The sequence below is a fragment of the Oncorhynchus gorbuscha genome, linkage group LG09 (assembly GCF_021184085.1).
Source record: "Oncorhynchus gorbuscha isolate QuinsamMale2020 ecotype Even-year linkage group LG09, OgorEven_v1.0, whole genome shotgun sequence".
In the NCBI taxonomy this organism is placed as follows: domain Eukaryota; kingdom Metazoa; phylum Chordata; class Actinopteri; order Salmoniformes; family Salmonidae; genus Oncorhynchus; species Oncorhynchus gorbuscha.
In genome coordinates this window covers 78,336,654-78,363,137 of record NC_060181.1, presented here as the reverse complement: position 1 = coordinate 78,363,137, position 26,484 = coordinate 78,336,654, and the positions used below count along the sequence as shown (strand labels likewise).

Genomic DNA, 26,484 nt, shown 5'->3' with positions numbered 1-26,484 from the left:
CTCTCTCTCCCTGTATCCATCTACTCTCTCCAGTTTCCCCGTGAAGTAGAGGCTTGTGCAGGGTTCCTGGCTGACTCTCTCCAACCAGAGAGACTTGTAGCTGTGCTGCATCTGGCTGAAGCCCACTCCCGGCCTGCACTGAGGGACCCAGAGGCTCACCAGTGTGGAAGCCTATGATCCTTTCAGAACTGCTGGACACAGGTCCGTCCATTTGTCTGTTGGGAGTATTAGACAATATTAATGTTATCTAATACTAGTAATGTTAGACAACAGTCATGTTATCTACTAGTAGTAATGTTAGACAACAGTCATGGTATCTACTAGTAGTAATGTTAGACAACAGTAATGTTACCTACTACTAGTAATGTTAGATAACAATAATGATATCCACTACTAGTAATCTTAGATAACAGTAATGTTCTCATACTAGTAATGTTAGACAACAGTAATGTTCACTACTACTATTAGCGTTAGACAACAATAATGTTCTCATACCAGAAATGTTAGACAACAGCAATGTTATCTCGTACTAGTAATGTTAGACAACAGTAATGTTACCTACTACTAGTAATGTTAGGCAAGAGTAATGTTCTCATACTAGTAATGTTAGATAGCAGTAATGCTATCTACTAATAGTAGTGTTATATAACAGTAATGTTATCCCGTACAAGTAATGTTAGACAACAGTAATGTATATGAAATGCTTCAGTCTGGTTTTAGACCCCATCATAGCACTGAGACTGCACTTGTGAAGGTGGTAAATGACCTTTTAATGGCATCAGACCGAGGATCTGCATCTGTCCTCGTGCTCCTAGATCTTAGTGCTGCTTTTGATACCATCGATCACCACATTCTTTTGGAGAGATTGGAAACCCAAATTGGTCTACATGGACAAGTTCTGGCCTGGTTTAGATCTTATCTGTCAGAAAGATATCAGTTTGTATCTGTGAATGGTTTGTCCTCTGACAAATCAACTGTAAATTTCAGTGTTCCTCAAGGTTCCGTTGTAGGACCACACTGATCTCTTGGCTACATAGCTGACGCACGCTGGACTGCCCATTAATCACGGTACTCCATTCTGCTTGTTTGTTTATCTGTCGGCCCAGTTGCCTAGTCAACGCCATTTTACCTGCTGTTTGTTGTGCTAGCTGATTAGCCTCGCCCACTGTTTTTAGCTAGCTTTCCCATTTCAACACCTGTGATTACTGTATGCCTCGCTGTATGTCTCTCTCAAATGTCAATATGCCTTGTATACTGTTGTTCAGGTTAGTTATCATTGTTTTAGTTCACAATGGAGCCCCTAGATCCACTCTGCATACCCCTGTTACCTCCCTTGTCCCACCCCCCACACATGCGGTGACATCACCCATTACAACCAGCATGTCCAGAGATACAACCTCTCTCATCATCACCCAGTGCCTGGGCTTACCTCCGCTGTACCCGCACCCCACCATACCCCTGTCTGCGCATTATGCCCTGAATATATTCTACCATGCCCAGAAACCTGCTTCTCTTATCCTCTGCCCCCAACGCTCTAGGCGACCAGTTTTGATAGCCTTTAGCCGCACCCTCATACTACTCCTTCTCTGTTCCGCGGGTGATGTGGAGGTAAACCCAGACCCCGCATGTCCCCAGGTACCCTCATTTGTTGACTTCTGTGATCGAAAAAGTATTGGTTTTATGCATGTCAACATCAGAAGCCTCCTCCCTAAGTTTGTTTTACTCACTGCTTTAGCACACTCTGCTAACCCTGATGTCATTGCCGTGTCTGAATCCTGGCTCAGGAAGGCCACCAAAAATTCAGAGATTTCCATACCCAACTATAACATCTTCCGTCAAGATAGAACTGCCAAAGGGGGCGGAGTCGCAGTCTACTGCAGAGATAGCCTGCAAAGTAATGTCATACTTTCCAGGTCCATACCCAAACAGTTTGAACTACTAATTTTGAAAATTACTCTCTCCAGAAACAAGTCTCTCACTGTTGCCGCCTGCTACCGACCCCCCTCAGCTCCCAGCTGTGCCCTGGACACCATTTGTGAATTGATCGCCCCCCATCTAGCTTCAGAGTTCGTTCTGTTAGGTGACCTAAACTGGGATATGCTTAACACCCCGGCAGTCCTACAATCTAAGCTAGATGCCCTCAATCTCACTCAAATCATCAAGGAACCCACCAGGTACAACCCTAACTCTGTAAACAAGGGCACCCTCATAGATGTCATCCTGACCAACTGGCCCTCCAAATATACCTCTGCTGTCTTCAACCAGGATCTCAGCGATCACTGCCTCATCGCCTGTATCCGCCACGGAGCCGCAGTCAAACGACCACCCCTCATCACTGTCAAACGCTCCCTAAAACACTTCTGTGAGCAGGCCTTTCTAATCGACCTGGCCCGGGTATCCTGGAAGGACATTGACCTCATCCCGTCAGTTGAGGATGCATGGTCATTCTTTAAAAGTAACTTCCTCACCATTTTAGATAAGCATGCTCCGTTCAAAAAATGCAGAACTAAGAACAGATACAGCCCTTGGTTCACTCCAGACCTGACTGCCCTCGACCAGCACAAAAACATCCTGTGGCGGACTGCAATAGCATCGAATAGCCCCCGTGATATGCAACTGTTCAGGGAAGTCAGTAACCAATACACGCAGTCAGTCAGGAAAGCTAAGGCCAGCTTCTTCAGGCAGAAGTTTGCATCCTGTAGCTCCAACTCCAAAAAGTTCTGGGACACTGTGAAGTCCATGGAGAACAAGAGCACCTCCTCCCAGCTGCCCACTGCACTGAGGCTAGGAAACACGGTCTCCACCAATAAATCCATGATTATCGAAAACTTCAATAAGCACTTCTCAACGGCTGGCCATGCCTTCCGCCTGGCTACTCCAACCTCGGCCAACAGCTCCGCCCCCCGTAGCTCCTCACCCAAGCCTCTCCAGGTTCTCCTTTACCCAAATCCAGATAGCAGATGTTCTGAAAGAGCTGCAAAACCTGGACCCGTACAAATCAGCTGGGCTTGACAATCTGGACCCGCTATTTCTGAAACTATCTGCCGCCATTGTCGCAACCCCTATTACCAGCCTGTTCAACCTCTCTTTCATATCGTCTGAGATCCCCAAGGATTGGAAAGCTGCCGCAGTCATCCCCCTCTTCAAAGGGGGAGACACCCTGGACCCAAACTGTTACAGACCTATATCCATCCTGCCCTGCCTATCTAAGGTCTTCGAAAGCCAAGTCAACAAACAGGTCACTGACCATCTCGAATCCCACCGTACCTTCTCCGCTGTGCAATCTGGTTTCCAAGCCGGTCACGGGTGCACCTCAGCCACACTCAAGGTACTAAACGATATCATAACCGCCATCGATAAAAGACAGTACTGTGCAGCCGTCTTCATCGACCTCGCCAAGGCTTTCGACTCTGTCAATCACCATATTCTTATCGGCAGACTCAACAGCCTCGGTTTTTCGGATGACTGCCTTGCCTGGTTCACCAATTACTTTGCAGACAGAGTTCAGTGTGTCAAATCGGAGGGCATGCTGTCCGGTCCTCTGGCAGTCTCTATGGGGGTGCCACAGGGTTAAATTCTCGGGCCGACTCTTTTCTCTGTATATATCAATGATGTTGCTCTTGCTGCGGGCGATTCCCTGATCCACCTCTACGCAGACGACACCATTCTATATACTTTTGGCCCGTCATTGGACACTGTGCTATCTAACCTCCAAACGAGCTTCAATGCCATACAGCACTCCTTCCGTGGCCTCCAACTGCTCTTAAATGCGAGTAAAACCAAATGCATGCTTTTCAACCGATCGCTGCCTGCACCCGCATGCCCGACTAGCATCACCACCCTGGATGGTTCCGACCTTGAATATGTGGACATCTATAAGTACCTAGGTGTCTGGCTAGACTGCAAACTCTCCTTCCAGACTCACATCAAACATCTCCAATCGAAAATCAAATCAAGAGTCGGCTTTCTATTCCGCAACAAAGCCTCCTTCACTCACGCTGCCAAGCTTACCCTAGTAAAACTGACTATCCTACCGATCCTCGACTTCGGCGATGTCATCTACAAAATGGCTTCCAACACTCTACTCATCAAACTGGATGCAGTCTATCACAGTGCCATCCGTTTTGTCACTAAAGCACCTTATACCACCCACCACTGCGACTTGTATGCTCTAGTCGGCTGGCCCTCACTACATATTCGTCGCCAGACCCACTGGCTCCAGGTCATCTACAAGTCCATGCTAGGTAAAGCTCCGCCTTATCTCAGTTCACTGGTCACGATGGCAACACCCATCCGTAGCACGCGCTCCAGCAGGTGTATCTCACTGATCATCCCTAAAGCCAACACCTCATTTGGCCGCCTTTCGTTCCAGTACTCTGCTGCCTGTGACTGGAACGAATTGCAAAAATCGCTGAAGTTGGAGACTTTTATCTCCCTCACCAACTTCAAACATCAGCTATCCGAGCAGCTAACCGATCGCTGCAGCTGTACATAGTCTATAGGAAAATAGCCCACCCATTTTCACTTACCTCATTCCCATACTGTTTTTATACTGTTTTTATTTATTTACTTTTCTGCTCTTTTGCACACCAATATCTCTACCTGTACATGACCATCTGATCATTTATCACTCCAGTGTCTGCAAAATTGTATTATTCGCCTACCTCCTCATGCCTTTTGCACACATTGTATATAGACTGCCCATTTTTTCTACTGTGTTATTGACTTGTTAATTGTTTATTCCATGTGTAACTCTGTGTTGTCTGTTCACACTGCTATGCTTTATCTTGGCCAGGTCGCAGTTGCAAATGAGAACTTGTTCTCAACTAGCCTACCTGGTTAAATAAAGGTGAAATAAAAATAACTAAATATTGTTTTCACTGTATATTTTACCTCTTGGGGATGTCATTCGAAAACATAATGTTAACTTTCACTGCTATGCGGATGACACACAGCTGTACATTTCAATGAAACATGGTGAAGCCCCAAAATTGCCCTCGCCAGAAGCATGTGTTTCAGACATAAGGAAGTGGATGGCTGCAAACGTTCTACTTTTAAACTCTGACAAAACAGAGATGCTTGTTCTAGGTCCCAAGAAACAAAGAGATCTTCTGTTGAATCTGACAATTAATCTTAATGGTTGTACTGTCGTCTCAAATAAAACTGTGAAGGACCTCGGCGTTACTCTGGACCCTGATCTCTCTTTTGAAGAACATATCAAGACTGTTTCAACGACAGCTTTTTTCCATCTACGTAACATTGCAAAAATCTGAAACGTTCTGACCAAAAATGATGCAGAAAAATGTATCCATGCTTGTGTCACTTCTCGGTTAGACTACTGCAATGCTCTACTTTCCGGCTACCTGGATAAAGCACTAAATAAACTTCAGTTAGTGCTAAATACGGCTGCTAGAATCTTGACTAGAACCAAAAAATGTGATCATATTACTCCAGTGCTAGCCTCGCTACACTGGCTTCCTGTCAAGGCAAGGGCTGATTTCAAGGTGTTACTGCTAACCTACAAAAGCATTACATGGGCTTGCTCCTACCTATCTCTCTGATTTGGTCCTGCCATACATACCTACACATACGCTACGGTCACAAGACGCAGGCCTCCTAATTGTCCCTAGAATTTCTAAGCAAACAGCTGGAGGCAGGGCTTTCTCCTATAGAGCTCCATCTTTATGTAATGGTCTGCCTACCTATGTGAGAGACGCAATCTTGGTCTCAACCTTTAAGTCTTTACTGAAGACTCATCTCTTCAGTGGGTCATATGATTGAGTGTAGTCTGGCCCAGGAGTGTGAAGGTGAACGGAATGGAGCAACGAACCACCCTTGCTGTCTCTGCCTGGCCGGTTCCCCTCTTTCCACGGGGATTCTCTGCCTCTAACCCTATTACAGGGATGCTGAGTCACTGGCTTACTAGGGCTCTTTTATACCGTCCCTAGGAGGGGTGCGTCACTTGAGTGGGCTGAGTCACTGACGTGATCTTCCTGTCTGGGTTGGCGCCCCCCCTTGGGTTGTGCCTTGCGGAGATCTTTGTGGGCTATACTCGGCCTTGTCTCAGGATGGTAAGTTGGTGGTTAATATCCTTCCTGTTTGGCCCTGTCCGGGGTGTCATCGGATGGGGCCACAGTGTCTCCTGACCCCTCCTGTCTCAGCCTCCAGTATTTATGCTGCAGTAGTTGTGTGTCGGGGGGATAGGGTCAGTTTGTTATATCTGGAGTACTTCTCCTGTCCTATCCGGTGTCCTGTGTGAATTTAAGTATGCTCTCTCTAATTCTCTCTTTCTCTCTTTCTTTCTCTCTCTCAGAGGAGCTGAGCCCTAGGACCATGCCTCAGGGCTACCTGACATGATGACTCCTTGCTGTCCCAAGTCCACCTGGCTGTGCTGCTGCTCCAGTTTCAACTGTTCTGCCTGTGATTATTATTATTTGACCATGCTGGTCATTTATGAACATTTGAACATTTTGGCCATGTTCTGTTATAATCTCCACCTGGCACAGCCAGAAGAGGACTGGCCAACCCACATAGCCTTGTTCCTCTCTAGGTTTTGTCCTAGGTTTGGCCATTATAGGGAGTTTTTTCCTAGCCCCCGTGCTTCTACACCTGCATTGCTTGCTGTTTGGGGTTTTAGGCTGGGTTTCTGTACAGCACCTTGAGATATCAGCTGATGTACGAAGGGCTATCTTAATACATTTGATTTGATTTGATAGTGTTATCTACTACTAGTAATGTTAGACAACAGTAAGGTTATCTACTACTATTAGTGTTAGACAACAGTAATGTTCTCATACTAGTAATGTTAGACAACGGTAATGTTATCCAATACTAGTAATGTTAGACAACAGTAATAACAGTAATGTTATCTACTACTAGTAATGTTAGACAACAGTAATGTTATCTACTACTAGTAAGGTTAGACAACAGTAATATTATCTAATACTAGTAATGTTAGACAGCAGTAATGTTATCTACTACTAGTAGTGTTAGACAACAGTAATGTTATCTAATACTAGTAATGTTAGATAACAGTAATGTTATCTATGTCATGTCTTTGGCTTTGCTGGATTAAGTGATAATTCTTGCTATTCTATAAATAATTTCTCTGTAATTAGTGTTACCTGATTAAGCTACTCATGTAAATATATCATGAAATAATGGGCACCATGAAATAATGTTTATAGAGCTGTTATCTTCCGAATAAACTCTTAAAGACCTGGTAATCTTTTACCTCAGTAGCAGTGAATATTTAATTGTCACCTTATTCAGTCTCATCTGGAAGTTGTAAATTCTTGGTGATCTTCACAAACCATGGCTAACAAGTTGAATAAGCAATACAAAATTTGGTTTATTTATTTATTTATTTATTTATTAAATACCTAAATAATCACACAGAATAACATCTACACAGAATGGATCATACATTGATTACAAATTATGTTATAAAGGAAAACGTCCCTAGTGGATGGAACAGATATGACGCCTGGTTTCAAACACAAAGAAAGGGGGTTGGGTTTTGAATGAAAGTGCAGGAAGACTGAGTAACAAAGGGAGAAGCTATGCTATCATAAATACAGAATCTTAAACATTCTAAATAACCGCCCATTTGGGAAAATGGAATATGCAAGGAATATTTACTCTGAGCTGCGCTTCAATAGGTTGGTCGTGGATGGAAGGCTGTGTTGCTCAACGGAGATCCTCCTTGTCCTCTGAAGAATGTCTCTGGTGGTAAACTGGATATGTTATAGTATTGTTGTTGCGTGTTAGACTGGATAAGTCATCCGTCCTTTCCTAGCCCACGTTTACAGTTGCTGCGGCTAACTCAATCGGCTAGGAGGTCTCACCTCTTTCGTGAATAAGAGCTCAAAGTTCATATCAAGTTTCCATACTTTAAGCTCATGCTAGATTCTGGCTGGTATAGTCAAAATTCATCCTTTCAGAGTGTCGACCGCCGTCTACACGTTGAAATTCAATGCTAATTTTGTTAGGTTATTATCTTAGCCCTTTCAACGTGGGGACCGTCGTCCTCTCGTCCTTGGAATAAAAAGTTGATTTTTCATCAACGGGTTTATAGAAGGGCGTGTTTCATAGTATACAACCAATGTCTGGTCACTTGGGGGGGGGGGCTCTGAGTGAGCAGAGTGGTGTTCTAATGACAAACCCTTATCTCATTAAGAAGCTAAAATTGCATTTCATCTGTTCACAAATAGTTTCATATTTAAACATTTAAATTACACAATAATCTGATAACTAGAATGTGTAGATTTTCCAAGATACAGTTTATGTCATATTATCATCAGTAATAATGTCTCAGACAACAACTGATCTGAGATCATATTCATTAAATACCAACGCTTATTTTCAACTGGTTGGATTACTGAAATATGGTTCCGTTTCCCAACTTTTGATGTTACCAGACTCTCTATGTTACAAAGGGATTTTCAATAGACACATATGTAGAGTAGAGAGAGGAAAAAGGGGAACGGTGTTTATGGGGGTCACAAACCTCCCCAACAAGCCAACGTCATGACATCTACTACTAGTAATGTCAGACAACAGTAATAACAGTAATGTTATCTACTAATAGTAATGTTATCATTACTGTTATCTAGTAATGTTAGACAACAGTAATGTTATCTACTACTAGTATTGTTAGATAACAGTAATGTGATCTACTACTAGTACTGTTAGATAACAGAATTGTGATCTACTACTAGTAATGTTAGATAACAGTAATGTGATCTACTACTGGTAATGTTAGACAACAGTAATGTGATCTACTACTGGTAATGTTAGACAACAGTAATGTGATCTACTACTGGTAATGTTAGACAACAGTAATGTGATCTACTACTGGTAATGTTAGACAACAGTAATGTGATCTACTACTGGTAATGTTAGACAACAGTAATGTGATCTACTACTGGTAATGTTAGACAACAGTAATGTTATCTACTATTAGTAATGTTAGATAACAATAATGTGATCTACTATTAGTAATGTTAGATAACAGTAATGTTATGTCATACTACTAATGTTAGATAACAGTAGTGTTATCTACTACTAGTAATTTTAGACAACAGTAATGTTCTCATACATAGTAATGTTATCTACTACTAGTATTTTTAGATAACAGTAATGTTATCTTCTACAAGTAATGTAAGACAACAGTAATAACAGTAATGGTATATACTACTAGTAATGTTAGACAACAGTAATGTTATCTACTACTAGTGGTGTTAGATAATAGTAATAACAAAACAAATTCTTTATCACCGGTGGTCGTGATGACAAGAATCTCCACAGTGTTGTTCTGGGACCCCGCCACAACCATGATGACTGAGGAGTGTATTACCGCTCAGATTGTCTCACCACGGCAGAGTCACACAAGTCCTGCACACACATACACAGGATAGAACCTGTAGCCTTATCTGTGTGAGATGGAGCCGGGACCGTGTGTTTGAGAATGAATGTGTGGAGGAAGAGACAGGTCGGTGGGGAGCTGGGACCGTGTGTTTGAGAATGAATGTGTGGAGGAAGAGACAGGTCGGTGGGGAGCTGGGACCGTGTGTTTGAGAATGAATGTGTGGAGGAAGAGACAGGTCGGTGGGGAGCTGGGACCGTGTGTTTGAGAATGAATGTGTGGAGGAAGAGACAGGTCGGTGGGGAGCTGGGACCGTGTGTTTGAGAATGAATGTGTGGAGGAAGAGACAGGTCGGTGGGGAGCTGGGACCGTGTGTTTGAGAATGAATGTGTGGAGGAAGAGACAGGTCAGTGGGGAGCTGGGACCGTGTGTTTGAGAATGAATGTGTGGAGGAAGAGACAGGTCGGTGGGGAGCTGGGACCGTGTGTTTGAGAATGAATGTGTGGAGGAAGAGACAGGTCGGTGGGGAGCTGGGACCTTGTGTTTGAGAATGAATGTGTGGAGGAAGAGACAGGTCGGTGGGGAGCTGGGACAGTGTGTTTGAGAATGAATGTGTGGAGGAAGAGACAGGTCGGTGGGGAGCTGGGACCGTGTGTTTGAGAATGAATGTGTGGAGGAAGAGACAGGTCGGTGGGGAGCTGGGACCTTGTGTTTGAGAATGAATGTGTGGAGGAAGAGACAGGTCGGTGGGGAGCTGGGACCGTGTGTTTGAGAATGAATGTGTGGAGGAAGAGACAGGTCGTGGGGAGCTGGGACCCTGTGTTTGAGAATGAATGTGTGGAGGAAGAGACAGCTCGGTGGGGAGCTGGGACCGTGTGTTTGAGAATGAATGTGTGGAGGAAGAGACAGGTCGGTGGGGAGCTGGGACCGTGTGTTTGAGAATGAATGTGCGGAGGAAGAGACAGGTCGGTGGGGAGTTGGGACCGTGTGTGAGTGTCAGCTTTTTGAATTGAATTCACTTGTTGTCGCCCTGAATAAGAACAACTGCTAAATAATTAAATGGAATGCTGAGTTTTATCTCATACAAAGTCTGAAAGTGTAATATCACATGCAAACGGGTACTACTAAAAAAATAGAAAACTACATTTGCATGAAATTCCTTTCTATCCATATTGAAGGAGTGTAGCAGTCAATCTACTATCAGACCAGAGATCTAATCATGTATTAAATTAACAACCTACCCACAGGTCTCACAACCTACCCACAGGTCTCACAACCTACCCACAGTTCTCACAACCTACCCACAGGTCTCACAACCTACCCACAGGTCTCACGATCTACCCACAGGTCTCACAACCTATCCACATGTCTCAGAACCTACCCACAGGTCTCACCATCTATCGACAGATCTCACAACCTACCCACAGGTCTCACAACCTACCCACAGGTCTCACAACCTACCCACAGGTCTCACAACCTACCCACAGGTCTCACATCTACCCACAGGTCTCACAACCTACCAACAGGTCTCACATCTACCCACAGGTCTCACGCCCTGCCATCGGGTCTCACAACCTACCAACAGATCTCACATCTACCCACAGGTCTCACAACCTACCAACAGGTCTCACATCTACCCATAGGTCTCACCCCCTGCCAACAGGTCTCACAACCTACCAACAGGTCTCACATCTACCCACAGGTCTCACCCCCTGCCAACAGGTCTCACAACCTACCAACAGGTCTCACAACCTACCATCAGGTCTCACATTTACCCATAGGTCTCAACACATACCCACAGGTCTCACAACCTACCCACAGGTCTCACATCTACCCACAGGTCTCACAACCTACCCACAGGTCTCACATCTATCCACAGGACTCACCCGCTACCCACAGGTCACATACCCTACCCACCAGTCTCACACCCTACCTACAGGTCTCACCCCCCTACCCACATCCAACCCACAGGTGAAATTTAGTTTTTTCACAGGAGGCTGTTTACTACTCATCACGGCACTCTTTGTCATGCAGGTGAATGAGGACCCCAAAGCGACTTGGCGAAAACAGAGTATTTAATCCAGTAATAAACTTTACAAAACAAAAAGCATAATACTACTCGTAAAGACGAGAACAGACTGGAGACTTGATCGAGAACTGCAGGTTGCCTCGGGAAGGCACTTGAACCTAGCAGACTCAGACACCTGCTCACCACGCAGCATCTGAGGGAAACACGACACGACAGGGCAAAACATAGACACAGCACGGTGAATTATAGATGAGGATCCGACAGGGCAGGTACGGAAAACAAGGAGAGAAATAGGGACTCTAATCAGGGAAAAGGATCGGGAACAGGTGTGGGAAGACTAAATGATGATTAGGGGAATAGGAACAGCTGGGAGCAGGAACGGAACGATAGAGAGAAGAGAGAGCGAGAGAGTGAGAGAGGGAGGGGGAGAGAGAGGGATAGAAAGAGGGAAAGAACCTAATAAGACCAGCAGAGGGAAACGAATAGAAGGGGAAGCACAGGGACAAGACATGATAATTAATGACAAAACATGACAGTACCCCCACTCACCGAGCGCCTCCTGGCGCACTCGAGGAGGAATCCTGGCGGCAACGGAGGAAATCATCAATGAGTGAACGGTCCAGCACGTCCCGAGACGGAACCCAACTCCTCTCCTCAGGACCGTAACCCTCCCAATCCACTAAGTATTGGTGACCCCGTCCCCGAGAACGCATGTCCATGATCTTATGTACCTTGTAAATAGGTGCGCTCGACAAGGACGGGAGGGGGAGGGAAGACGAACGGGGTGCGAAGAAAGGGCTTGACACAGGAGACATGGAAGACAGGATGGACGCGACGAAGATGTCGCGGAAGAAGCAGTCGCACAGCGACAGGATTGACGACCTGGGAGACACGGAACGGACCAATGAACCGCGGAGTCAACTTACGAGAAGCTGTCGTAAGAGGAAGGTTGCGAGTGGAAAGCCACACTCTCTGGCCGCAACAATACCTTGGACTCTTAATCCTGCGTTTATTGGCGGCTCTCACAGTCTGTGCCCTGTAGCGGCAAAGTGCAGACCTCACCCTCCTCCAGGTGCGCTCACAACGTTGGACAAACGCTTGAGCGGAGGGAACGCTGGACTCGGCAAGCTGGGAAGAGAATAGAGGAGGCTGGTAACCCAGACTACTCTGAAACGGAGATAACCCGGTAGCAGACGAAGGAAGCGAGTTGTGAGCGTATTCTGCCCAGGGGAGCTGTTCTGCCCAAGACGCAGGGTTTCTGAAAGAAAGGCTGCGTAGTATGCGACCAATCGTCTGATTGGCCCTCTCTGCTTGACCGTTAGACTGGGGATGAAACCCGGAAGAGAGACTGACGGACGCACCAATCAAACGACAGAACTCCCTCCAAAACTGTGACGTGAATTGCGGGCCTCTGTCTGAAACGGCGTCTAACGGGAGGCCATGAATTCTGAACACATTCTCGATAATGATTTGTGCCGTCTCCTTAGCGGAAGGAAGTTTAGCGAGGGGAATGAAATGTGCCGCCTTAGAGAACCTATCGACAACCGTAAGAATCACAGTCTTCCCCGCAGACAAAGGCAGACCGGTAATGAAGTCTAGGGCGATGTGAGACCATGGTCGAGAAGGAATGGGGAGCGGTCTGAGACGACCGGCAGGAGGAGAGTTACCCGACTTAGTCTGCGCGCAGTCCGAACAAGCAGCCACGAAACGGCGCGTGTCACGCTCCTGAGTCGGCCACCAAAAGCGCTGGCGAATAGACGCAAGAGTGCCTCGAACACCGGGATGACCAGCTAACTTGGCAGAGTGAGCCCACTGAAGAACAGCCAGACGAGTGGAAACAGGAACGAAAAGGAGGTTACTAGGACAAGCGCGCGGCGACGCAGTGTGCGTGAGTGCTTGCTTAACCTGTCTTTCAATTCCCCAGACTGTCAACCCGACAACACGCCCATAAGGAAGAATCCCCTCGGGATCAGTAGAAGCCACAGAAGAACTAAACAGACGGGATAAGGCATCAGGCTTGGTGTTCTTGCTACCCGGACGGTAAGAAATCACAAACTCGAAACGAGCGAAAACAACGCCCAACGAGCTTGACGGGCATTAAGTCGTTTGGCAGAACGGATGTACTCAAGGTTCTTATGGTCTGTCCAAACGACAAAAGGAACGGTCGCCCCTCCAACCACTGTCGCCATTCGCCTAGGGCTAAGCGGATGGCGAGCAGTTCACGGTTACCCACATCATAGTTGCGCTCAGATGGCGACAGGCGATGAGAAAAATAAGCGCAAGGATGAACCTTATCGTCAGACTGGAAGCGCTGGGATAGAATGGCTCCCACGCCTACCTCTGAAGCGTCAACCTCGACAATGAATTGTCTAGTGACGTCAGGAGTAACGAGGATAGGAGCGGACGTAAAACGTTCTTTTAGAAGATCAAAAGCTCCCTGGGCGGAACCGGACCACTTAAAACACGTCTTGACAGAAGTAAGAGCTGTGAGAGGGGCAGCAACTTGACCGAAATTACGAATGAAACGCCGATAGAAATTAGCGAAACCTAAAAGCGCTGCAACTCGACACGTGACCTTGGAACGGGCCAATCACTGACAGCTTGGACCTTAGCGGAATCCATCTGAATGCCTTCAGCGGAAATAACGGAACCGAGAAAAGTAACGGAGGAGACATGAAAAGAGCACTTCTCAGCCTTTACGTAGAGACAATTCTCTAAAAGGCGCTGTAGAACACGTCGAACGTGCTGAACATGAATCTCGAGTGACGGTGAAAAAATCAGGATATCGTCAAGATAGACAAAAACAAAGATGTTCAGCATGTCTCTCAGAACATCATTAACTAATGCCTGAAAAACAGCTGGCGCATTGGCGAGACCAAACGGCAGAACCCGGTACTCAAAATGCCCTAACGGAGTGTTAAACGCCGTTTTCCACTCGTCCCCCTCTCTGATGCGCACGAGATGGTAAGCGTTACGAAGGTCCAACTTAGTAAAGCACCTGGCTCCCTGCAGAATCTCGAAGGCTGATGACATAAGGGGAAGCGGATAACGATTCTTAACCGTTATGTCATTCAGCCCTCGATAATCCACGCAGGGGCGCAGAGTACCGTCCTTCTTCTTAACAAAAAGAACCCCGCCCCGGCCGGAGAGGAAGAAGGCACTATGGTACCGGCGTCAAGAGACACAGATAAATAATCCTCGAGAGCCTTACGTTCGGGAGCCGACAGAGAGTATAGTCTACCCCGAGGAGGAGTGGTCCCCGGAAGGAGATCAATACTACAATCATACGACCGGTGAGGAGGAAGGGAGTTGGCTCGGGACCGACTGAAGACCGTGCGCAGATCATGATATTCCTCCGGCACTCCTGTCAAATCGCCAGGTTCCTCCTGAGAAGTGGGGACAGAAGAAATGGGAGGGATGGCAGACATTAAGCACTTCACATGACAAGATACGTTCCAGGATAGGATAGAATTACAAGACCAATTAATAGAAGGATTATGACATACTAGCCAGGGATGACCCAAAACAACAGGTGTGAAAGGTGAACGAAAAATCAAAAAAGAAATAGTCTCACTGTGGTTACCAGATACTGTGAGAGTTAAAGGTAGTGTCTCAAATCTGATACTGGGAAGATGACTACCATCTAAGGCAAACATGGGCGTAGGCTTGTCTAACTGTCTGAAAGGAATGTTATGTTTCCGAACCCATGCTTCGTCCATGAAACAACCCTCAGCCCCAGAGTCAATCAAGGCACTGCATGTAGCACCCGAACCGGTCCAGCGTAGATGGACCGACATAGTAGTACAGGATCTAGATGAAGAGACCTGAGTAGTAGCGCTCACCAGTAGCCCTCCGCTTACTGATGGGCTCTGGCCTCTTACTGGACATGAATTAACAAAATGTCCATCAAATCCGCAATAGAGGCACAGGCGGTTGGTGATCCTCCGTTCCCTCTCCTTAGTCGAGATGCGAATCCCTCCCAGCTGCATGGGCTCAGTCTCAGAGCCAGAGGAGGGAGATGGTTGCGATGCGGAGCAGGGAAACACCGTTGATGCGAGCTCTCTTCCACGAGCCTGGTGACGAAGATCTACCCGTCGTTCTATGCGGATGGCGAGAGCAATCAAAGAGTCCACACTGGAAGGAACCTCCCGAGAGAGAATCTCATCTTTGACCACTGTGTGGAGTCCCTCCAGAAAACGAGCAAGCAGCGCCGGCTCGTTCCAGTCACTAGAGGCAGCAAGAGTACGAAACTCTATAGAGTAATCCGTTATGGATCGATCACCTTGGCATAGGGAAGCCAGGACCCTAGAAGCCTCCCCACCAAAAACTGAACGGTCAAAAACCCGAATCATCTCCTCTTTAAAGTTCTGGTAATTGTTAGAACAATCAGCCCTTGCCTCCCAGATAGCTGTGCCCCACTCTCGGGCCCGGCCAGTAAGGAGTGAAATGACGTAAGCAACCCGAGCTCTCTCTCTAGAGTATGTGTTGGGTTGGAGAGAGAACACAATCTCACACTGGGTGAGAAAGGAGCGGCACTCAGTGGGCTGCCCGGAGTAGCAAGGTGGGTTATTAACCCTAGGTTCTGGAGGCTCGGCAGGCCAGGAAGTAACAGGTGGCACGAGACGAAGACTCTGGAACTGTCCAGAGAGGTCGGAAACCTGAGCGGCCAGGTTCTCCACGGCATGGCGAGCAGCAGACAATTCCTGCTCGTGTCTGCCGAGCATGGCTCCTTGGATCTCGACGGCAGTGTTACGAGCGTCTGTAGTCGCTGGGTCCATTCCTCGGTCGGATCCTTCTGTCATGCAGGTGAATGAGGACCCCAAAGCGACTTGGCGAAAACAGAGTATTTAATCCAGTAATAAACTTTACAAAACAAAAAGCATAATACTACTCGTAAAGACGAGAACAGACTGGAGACTTGATCGAGAACTGCAGGTTGCCTCGGGAAGGCACTTGAACCTAGCAGACTCAGACACCTGCTCACCACGCAGCATCTGAGGGAAACACGACACGACAGGGCAAAACATAGACACAGCACGGTGAATTATAGATGAGGATCCGACAGGGCAGGTACGGAAAACAAGGAGAGAAATAGGGACTCTAATCAGGGAAAAGGATCGGGAACAGGTGTGGGAAGACTAAATGATGATTAGGGGAATAGGAACAGCTGGGAGCAGGAACGGAACGATAGAGAGAAGAGAGAGCGAGAGAGTGAGAGAGGGAGGGGGAGAGAGAGGGATAGAAAGAGGGAAAGAACCTAATAAGACCAGCAGAGGGAAACGAATAGAAGGGGAAGCACAGGGACAAGACATGATAATTAATGACAAAACATGACACTCTTTACCAAAAGTTTGGTTGAACCTCTTTAAAGTCACGTAGATCACATCATTACGCTCCTTTTGTTTACAAAGCCCTGCTCCAAAAGCTAAGCTAAGCTTGCCTAACATCACTGTTAAGATTTAAAATGACAAATGATCAAACTCGCTCACAGGGTTGGTTAACTTCACAGTGCTGGGCGACTTTAACCTCCCCACGTCTACCTTTGACTCATTCCTCTCTGCCTCCTTCTTTCCACTCCTCTCCTCTTTTGACCTCACCCTCTCACCTTCCCCCCTACTCCGAAGGCAGGCAATACGCTCGACCTCATCTTTACTAGATGCTGTTCTTCCACTAACCTCATTGCAACTCCCCTCCAAGTCTCCGACCACTACCTTGTATCCTTTTCCCTCTCGCTCTCATCCAACACCTCCCACACTGCCCCTACTCGGATGGTATCGCGCCGTCCCAACCTTCGCTCTCTCTCCCCCGCTACTCTCTCAAATCAAATCAAATCAAATCAAATTTATTTATATAGCCCTTCGTACATCAGCTGATATCTCAAAGTGCTGCACAGAAACCCAGCCTAAAACCCCAAACAGCAAACAATGCAGGTGTAAAAGCACGGTGGCTAGGAAAAACTCCCTAGAAAGGCCAAAACCTAGGAAGAAACCTTGAGAGGAACCGGGCTATGTGGGGTGGCCAGTCCTCTTCTGGCTGTGCCGGGTAGAGATTATAACAGAACATGACCAAGATGTTCAAATGTTCATAAATGACCAGCATGGTCAAATAATAATAAGGCAGAACAGTTGAAACTGGAGCAGCAGCACAGTCAGGTGGACTGGGGACAGCAAGGAGCCATCATGTCAGGTAGTCCTGGGGCACGGTCCTAGGGCTCAGGTCCTCCGAGAGAGAGAAAGAGAGAGAATTAGAGAGAGCATATGTGGGGTATGCTCTCTTCTATCCTATCATCTCTTCCCTCTGCTCAAACCTTCTCCAACCTATCTCCTGAATCTGCCTCCTCAACCCTCTTCTCCTCCCTTTCTGCATCCTTTGACTCTCTATGTCCCCTATCCTCCAGGCCGACTCGGTCCTCCCCTCCCGCCCCGTGGCTCGACGACTCATTGCGAGCTCACAGAACAGGGCTCCGGGCAGCCGAGCGGAAATGAGGGAAACTCGCCTCCCTGCGGACCTGGCATCCTTTCACTCCCTCCTCTCTACATTTTCCTCCTCTGTCTCTGCTGCTAAAGCCATTTTCTACCACTCTAAATTCCAAGCATCTGCCTCTAACCCTAGGAAGCTCTTTGCCACCTTCTCCTCCCTCCTGAATCCTCCTCCCCCACCACCCTCCTCCCTCTCTGCAGATGACTTCGTCAACCATTTTGAAAAGAAGGTCGACGACATCCGATCCTCGTTTGCTAAGTCAAACGGCACCGCTGGTTCTGCTCACACTGCCCTACCCTGTGCTCTGACCTCTTTCTCCCCTCTCTCTCCAGATGAAATCTCGCGTCTTGTGACGGCCGGCCGCCCAACAACCTGCCCGCTTGACCCTATCCCCTCCTCTCTTCTCCAGACCATTTCCGGAGACCTTCTCCCTTACCTCACCTCGCTCATCAACTCATCCCTGACCGCTGGCTACGTCCCTTCCGTCTTCAAGAGAGCGAGAGTTGCACCCCTTCTGAAAAAACCTACACTCGATCCCTCCGATGTCAACAACTACAGACCAGTATCCCTTCTTTCTTTTCTCTCCAAAACTCTTGAACGTGCCGTCCTTGGCCAGCTCTCCCGCTATCTCTCTCTGAATGACCTTCTTGATCCAAATCAGTCAGGTTTCAAGACTAGTCATTCAACTGAGACTGCTCTTCTCTGTATCACGGAGGTGCTCCGCACTGCTAAAGCTAACTCTCTCTCCTCTGCTCTCATCCTTCTAGACCTATCGGCTGCCTTCGATACTGTGAACCATCAGATCCTCCTCTCCACCCTCTCCGAGTTGGGCATCTCCGGCTCGGCCCACGCTTGGATTGCGTCCTACCTGACAGGTCGCTCCTACCAGGACGCGTGGCGAGAATCTGTCTCCTCACCAGGCGCTCTCACCACTGGTGTCCCCCAGGGCTCTGTTCTAGGCCCTCTCCTATTCTCGCTATACACCAAGTCACTTGGCTCTGTCATAACCTCACATGGTCTCTCCTATCATTGCTATGCAGACGACACACAATTAATCTTCTCCTTTCCCCCTTCTGATGACCAGGTGGCGAATCGCATCTCTGCATGTCTGGCAGACATATCAGTGTGGATGACGGATCACCACCTCAAGCTGAACCTCGGCAAGACGGAGCTGCTCTTCCTCCCGGGGAAGGACTGCCCGTTCCATGATCTCGCCATCACGGTTGACAACTCCATTGTGTCCTCCTCCCAGAGCGCTAAGAACCTTGGCGTGATCCTGGACAACACCCTGTCGTTCTCAACTAACATCAAGGCGGTGGCCCGTTCCTGTAGGTTCATGCTCTACAACATCCGCAGAGTACGACCCTGCCTCACACAGGAAGCGGCGCAGGTCCTAATCCAGGCACTTGTCATCTCCCGTCTGGATTACTGCAACTCGCTGTTGGCTGGGCTCCCTGCCTGTGCCATTAAACCCCTACAACTCATCCAGAACGCCGCAGCCCGTCTGGTGTTCAACCTTCCCAACTTCTCTCACGTCACCCCGCTCCTCCGCTCTCTCCACTAGCTTCCAGTTGAAGCTCGCATCCGCTACAAGACCATGGTGCTTGCCTAAGGAGCTGTGAGGGGAACGGCACCTCAGTACCTCCAGGCTCTGATCAGGCCCTACACCCAAACAAGGGCACTGCGTTCATCCACGTCTGGCCTGCTTGCCTCCCTACCACTGAGGAAGTACAGTTCCCGCTCAGCCCAGTCAAAACTGTTCGCTGCTCTGGCCCCCCAATGGTGGAACAAACTCCCTCACGACGCCAGGACAGCGGAGTCAATCACCACCTTCCGGAGACACCTGAAACCCCACCTCTTTAAGGAATACCTAGGATAGGACAAGTAATCCTTCTCACCCCCCCTCCCCTTTAAGATTTAGATGCACTATTGTAAAGTGACTGTTCTACTGGATGTCATAAGGTGAATGCACCAATTTGTAAGTCGCTCTGGATAAGAGCGTCTGCTAAATGACTTAAATGTAAATGTAAATGTAAATGAGATTCCTTCGGTGTCTACAGAGTTAGGTAAATCAGCCTTTAATTTCCTTGCACTCTATGTTTGGAATAATCTCCAAAATACATTTTGATTGGATGGTTTGAAGTCCGTACGCTCTTAGAAAAAAAGGGTTCTTTGGCTGTCCCCATAGGAGAACCCTATATGGTTCTATGTAGAACCCTTTTGGGTTCCATGTGAAACCCTTTCCACAAGGCTCTTCATGGAACTCAAAATAGTTCTACCTGGAACCAAAAGTGTTTTACCTGGAACTAAAAAGGGATCTTCAAAGGGTTCTCCTATGGGGACAGCTGAAGAACCCCTTTAGGTTCTAGATAGCACTTTTTTCCGAAGAGTGTTGGGCAAGTAAAACAGCTGACATATGATTTTTATAATAAAGAATGTGTTTGTTTTGATTGAATGTGCTTTGCATCTTAATGTGTATTTAATGTGTATATTGTCTATATTTATGTTTATCTATTCTTGCCTAAAGGTAAACATTACACCCTACCCACAGGTCTCACACCCACATTCACCCAATTATACCCTCTCTGTCATACACAGGGGATTATTTGGGATTCATAACCAACTTGAAACTATGCACTTCTCTTTCTTGTCTGTCTGTCTGTCTGTCTGTCTGTCTGTCTGTCTGTCTGTCTGTCTGTCTGTCTGTCTGTCTGTCTGTCTGTCTGTCTGTCTGTCTGTCTGTCTGTCTGTCTGTCTGTCTGTCTGTCTGTCTGTCTGTCTGTCTGTCTGTCTGTCTGTCTCTCTCTCTCTCTCTCTCACGCACGCACGCACACACACACACATACACACAGTATCTCTCTGCACTGCAGAGCATGCAGTTTCTTTGTCTTGCAGGTGTGGTATAGAGATCTATACACCCATGAGAACTCAGCCTGTTGAGTGCACTGGAGGGCCAGGATGTGGTGTGAGTCTGAGAGACAGGCTGAGCCACAGCGGCCAGTTTACTGAACATTCAGTTAGAACAGGAGGACCCCAGGAACAATCATACAGTACAAACCACATAGCTACACAATACACAGACTATAACTCACAAGATTTGTACTAATTACATTACCCATAGGAACACATCCGATGAACAAGCACTATATGTTTCAACATGTCAAAATAGATGTCAAATGTACACTCAAGAAGCAAAACATCAGCCCATATTTGCACAACTATAAGCACATTGTCAACCTCACACTTGTTGCAAAACTCTACACACAGTGATTTGAAAAACATTAAACACACTTAACATACATTACACACAAAAATCTATCATGAAGTCACATCCTTGCAATACCAAAGCACTGACTGTCAGATTACCACACCCTCCAACCTATTGGTTCAACACAGTTATCAGGTGTGCAAACACTCGTTTGCTTAATTGTAGACACACCAATCAGGTGTATTAGCACTATAAAAAGCAGCAGGTGAGTTCATCGGCCTTCAAGCACAATGGAAAGAGTCAGAGAAAGAGGAGGAGGAGGAGGACGAGAAGAAGGTGCTCAAAGATGACCGAATCTGACAAATGAGATCCGCGCAACACTGGTTGACCACGTTGTCAACCACGGCCTGACGCTGAGGGAGGCTGGACTGCGAGTACAGCCAAATCTAAGCCGATATACAGTGGCAAGTGTGATGAGAACATTTAGACTGGAAAATAGGTATTGTAAAAATATCATCATATCAAAAACATCTGCACGGTTTCAGTAACTGCTTACAGTACTGTATTCTATGCACTATCTGTCATGTTTTGTCATTAATTATCATGTCTTGTCCCTGTGCTTCCCCTTCTATTCGTTTCCCTCTGCTGGTCTTATTAGGTTCTTTCCCTCTTTCTATCCCTCTCTCTCCCCCTCCCTCTCTCACTCTCTCGCTCTCTCTTCTCTCTATCGTTCCGTTCCTGCTCCCAGCTGTTCCTATTCCCCTAATCATCATTTAGTCTTCCCACACCTGTTCCCGATCCTTTTCCCTGATTAGAGTCCCTATTTCTCTCCTTGTTTTCCGTTCCTGCCCCGTCGGATCCTCATCTATAATTCACCGTGCTGTGTCTATGTTTTGCCCTGTCGTGTCGTGTTTCCCTCAGATGCTGCGTGGTGAGCAGGTGTCTGAGTCTGCTAGGTTCAAGTGCCTTCCCGAGGCAACCTGCAGTTCTCGATCAAGTCTCCAGTCTGTTCTCGTCTTTACGAGTAGTATTATGCTTTTTGTTTTGTAAAGTTTATTACTGGATTAAATACTCTGTTTTCGCCAAGTCGCTTTTGGGTCCTCATTCACCTGCATGACACTATCAGCACTTCTGTTACCTTTTCCTGTGAAATTACTGTACTATTTTATACTGTTTTTTTCTACATAGGATTGAGGGTCATTGACGACAAGGGGGAAGGCCTCCTATGTTCACAGAACAGCAAGAGAGGGAGATGGTAAACATGGTTTTGGCCAACAATGCTATAACACTCAAGCAGCTCCAAGCTAACATTGTCAATAACCACGCCATTTTCAACGACATCCATCAGGTCTCAACATCAACACTGGCACGGATCCTAAAAAAAAAAACATATTCAAATGAAGCAAATTTATCGAGTGCCTTTCGAGCGCAATTCCGAAAGGGTGAAACGACTGCGGTTTGTGTTACTTTGAGGAAAGAATATAGATCTGACAGATTCCACTTTTGTGACTACAGGGGTTGTTGTGGTTAAGAAGAATTTGCGAATGTTACACACACACACACACACACACACACACACACACACACACACACACACACACACACACACACACACACACACACACACACACACACACACACACACACACACACACACACACACACACACACACACACACACACACACACACACACACATCGCGAATTCCTGTGGTCCTGTCCACCTGGGCATTGGTATGGGCTGAGTCTGAGCATCTGTGCTTGCTGTGGAGACATGGGTCAAACCTGAGGTCCGGAGTTTGGTGTGGCCTGAGACGCTGCTCTGTTATGGGGACAGGGTCAGCTTTGGGCCCTTTGTTGGTGGTGGACGTGTGGGATGGGTGAGGGGGGCCAGTCTCATCTCCTCCTCCTCTACAGGGAGACTGGAGAGAAGAGATTACATCTGGGTAAATCAGGGGCTGGGATTCATAGGTAATGGAGTTAATTGTTGGTACATTGTGAGTAGCTTGAGTTTTATTATAGTACTGTTTTATCATAATGTAGATAATGTGTGTTTTTGTGTTCAGTACCTTCTTGTGCTGCCTGCGGCTCCTGCAGACACACCCCAAGGTGATGAGGATGAGGAGCAGACCACCTCCGCCAGCCAGAATCAACACCATCAGCCATAGCTCCATCCCAAACAAGAGCACTGGAGAGGAATCATCATCTGCAGAAGAATCATTATCCATCGTCATCATTATAATCATCCTCAACACCAGGTATGTTCATTAAACGTAGTATGTTCTACACACCTGTACATTCAGGGTGAACATCATCACTCTTCTCCTCGCTGTCTTTAATACTCGCTGTACACGCATAACTGTCTTCAGGTTTGAGCGTTGCCTTGGTTATGGTCAGAGCAGCGCCTGTCTGTCCTGGCAGTGTGTTTCTGTTACGGCTCCATGTCACGTGCACATTCACAGGGTTTCCCACATCACACCTCAGAGTGACAGATGAGTCAGTACAGGTGTGTGTCAGACGTGGTTTAGACACAGGAACTGGGAACACAATGCACACACACATTGTAAAGAGCACATACAGTATCTTCCCTAACACTGGCTGTGAGTGTGTGAGTGTGTGCGTGTGTGTTTCACACACACACACTTGTGTAAACAGGTTACTTAAATGTAGTACAGGTGAAGTTGGAAATTTACATACACTTAGATTGGAGTCATTAAAACTCGATTTTCAACCACTCCACAAATTTCATGTTAACAAACTGTAGTTTTGGCAAGTCGGTTAGGACATCTACTTTGTGCATGACACAAATAATTTTTACAACAATTGTTTACAGACAGATTATTTAACTTATAATTCACTGTATCACAATTCCAGTGAGTCAGAAGTTTACATACACTAAGTTGACTGTGTCTTTAAACAGCTTGGAAAATTCCAGAAAATGATGTCATGGCTTTAGAAGCTTCTGATAGGCTAATTGACATCATTTGAGTCAATCGTAGTTGTACCTGTGGATGTATTTCAAAGCCTACCTTCAAACTCAGTGCCTCTTTCCTTGACATCATGGGGAAATCAAAAGAAATCAGCCAAGACCTCAGGAAAATAATTGTAGAACTCCACAAGTCTGGTTCATCCTTGGGAGAAATTTCCAAATGCCTGAAGGTTCCACGTTCATCTGTACAATATCCAATATCTATATCCACAGTAAACTAGCCCTATATCGACATAACCTGAAAGGCCGCTCATTAAGGAAGAAGCCACTGCTCCAAAACCGCTATACAAAAGCCAGACTACGGTTTGCAACTGCACATGGGGACAAAGATCGTACTTTTTGGAGAAATGTCCTCTGGTCTGATGAAACAAAAATGGAACTGTTTGGCCATAATGGCCATCGTTATGTTTGAAGGAAAAAGGGGGAGGCTTGCAAGCCGAAGAACACCATCCCAACCGTGAAGCACGGGGGTGGCAGCATCATGTTGTGAGGGTTTAATACTTGTCGTACACGCATAACTGTCTTCAGGTTTGAGCGTTGCCTTGGTTATGGTCAGAGTAGCACCTGTCTGTCCTGGCAGCGTGTTTCCGTTATGTTGCCACACCATGTTCACAACCCCAGGGTTCCCCACGTCACACCTCAGAGTGACAGATGTTCCATCACAGGTGTGTGTCAGACGGGGTTTAGATACAGGCACTGAGAACACAAAACACACACACAAGACCACATCATTTCCCTAACACTGAGTGAGTGTGTGCACATTGTACGTGTGTTTTCTGTACTGTTTGTGCGTTTTGTACTTACCGAGCAGACACAGGCGAGTTACGGTAGACTTCATGTGATTTCCCAGGTTGTCGTAGATGGTAGCCTGATACGTGCCAGCGTTATCCAGCTGTAGGTTCTCCAGTAACAGAGAACCATTCTTTGTGGTCTGGTATTTCTTTGCAGTATTCTTCTTGTTGTCGTAAACTATCTTAGAGTCATGGGTCCACCGTAAGTGGAATGACTGTTCAAACAACTCCAGGCCCGGATAATCATGGTCAATCACCTTGGTCTTCCCGACAGTAGCGTACACACACTCCTTGTCAGCACCTAAACATACAATGAAATGTACATTTACAGTACCGTCAGCCACCACTGGAGATAACTGTTAGTGTCATATAATCATTGAGCACAACAGTATAAGTTCTACTTTAATAACGAAATTAATTACAATTTACAAAAAATACTTTAGGCCTAAATAATAGAAACAATTGAAAAATATGCACATCCAACTAATCAGGTGTAGGAGAGAAATGTATCAAAGAAAAAATAAATGTCTGTAACTCTGGTATGCTTCCATGGGGATTTAATCAGACACACAACAAGGACAACATTTCAATCCGAGCTGGATCTTCGTCAGGTAATACATACTAAACAATACATTAGTATGAAGGTTATTAAAAAATATTTATTACAGCCAGAATATATCATATGGTGAAATGAACTTGAGCTCATTTGCATTGATTGAGAGGGGTCTCGGTAAGACTAATCTTACAAATCACCCTCACACCTCTTCTATGGAGGTCAGGCGTAGGGCGAGAGATCAACAACAAAAACTGTACTTTCAATGGAAACAAGTCTATGACATCAAGTCAGTGAAATGGTTATTGGATATATTTTGTTGACAATTTCTTAGGGATGCAGGCTAACTGAAAACGATTAAATAAACTCATACACACTTGGATTCTGGTTTGCTCTATAGTGTTTAATGGATCATTGTGAGTGAAAATAAGACCATTAGTGTGCTGTTTTGTCCTAAAGATTTAGAAGTCAAATGAATTATTTATTTGATTTTGATATGAATATTGTGCAGCAATATTAGTTTTACCCAACACATCACCCAGACTAACAGCTAAACCATAAAAACAGACAGATCTAGATAAACTTAATATTTAACGTTAAGATTAAATTAAAAACAGGTTAAGTTCGAACTCACCTGCAAACCCCAGAGAGGGGAGGATAAGCGATATCAGCACCACCAAAGCCATTCTAAAGGAGTGACTACACCTGTTACAGACTGGGTCTGTGTGTGTTAGCACTCTGTTCATCATTGTTCAGAGCAAGGGGACATCCTGTGTGTGTGTGTGTGTGTGTGTGTGTGTGTGTGTGTGTGTGTGTGTGTGTGTGTGTGTGTGTGTGTGTGTGTGTGTGTGTGGTGTGTGTGTGTGTGTGTGTGTGTGTGTGTGTAAGAACTCTTTTTCGTTCCAGGTAGAACCCTTTTGAGTTCCATGAAGAGCCCTTTCACAGAGGGTATTGGAACCCAAAATAGTTCTACCTGGAACCAAAAAGGGTTCTCCTATGGGGACAGCAGAAGATCCCTTTTGGAACCCTTTTTCTAAGGGACATTTACATAATAGGTACCTGGAGGG

The 26,484-nt window shown here is 46.4% G+C and overlaps 1 protein-coding gene across 1 annotated transcript; it reads right to left on the bottom strand.

The window, feature by feature from the left end:
- Positions 1 to 182: 182 nt before the first annotated feature.
- Positions 183 to 26,126, bottom strand: LOC124044451. Its single transcript, XM_046364083.1, has 7 exons — positions 26,052 to 26,126; positions 24,878 to 25,165; positions 24,584 to 24,769; positions 23,376 to 23,621; positions 23,154 to 23,290; positions 22,782 to 23,006; positions 183 to 215 (listed from the first exon to the last, which is right to left on the bottom strand). The coding sequence occupies exons 1-7, from the start codon at positions 26,101 to 26,103 to the stop codon at positions 183 to 185; spliced, it is 1,167 nt and encodes a 388-aa protein (XP_046220039.1). The 5' UTR covers positions 26,104 to 26,126.
- Positions 26,127 to 26,484: the final 358 nt, after the last annotated feature.

What these genes read in the sequence shown, in the direction of transcription:
- LOC124044451 (XM_046364083.1), bottom strand. Translation starts at nt 26,103, where the DNA reads ATGGCTTTGGTGGTGCTGATATCGCTTATCCTCCCCTCTCTGGGGTTT. An exon ending in GCCGCAGGCAGCACAAGAAG is followed by an intron (nt 23,007 to 23,153) that starts GTACTGAACACA and finishes TCTTCTCTCCAG; the next exon opens with TCTCCCTGTAGAGGAGGAGG. An exon ending in GGACCACAGGAATTCGCGAT is followed by an intron (nt 216 to 22,781) that starts GTGTGTGTGTGT and finishes TACTCCCAACAG; the next exon opens with ACAAATGGACGGACCTGTGT.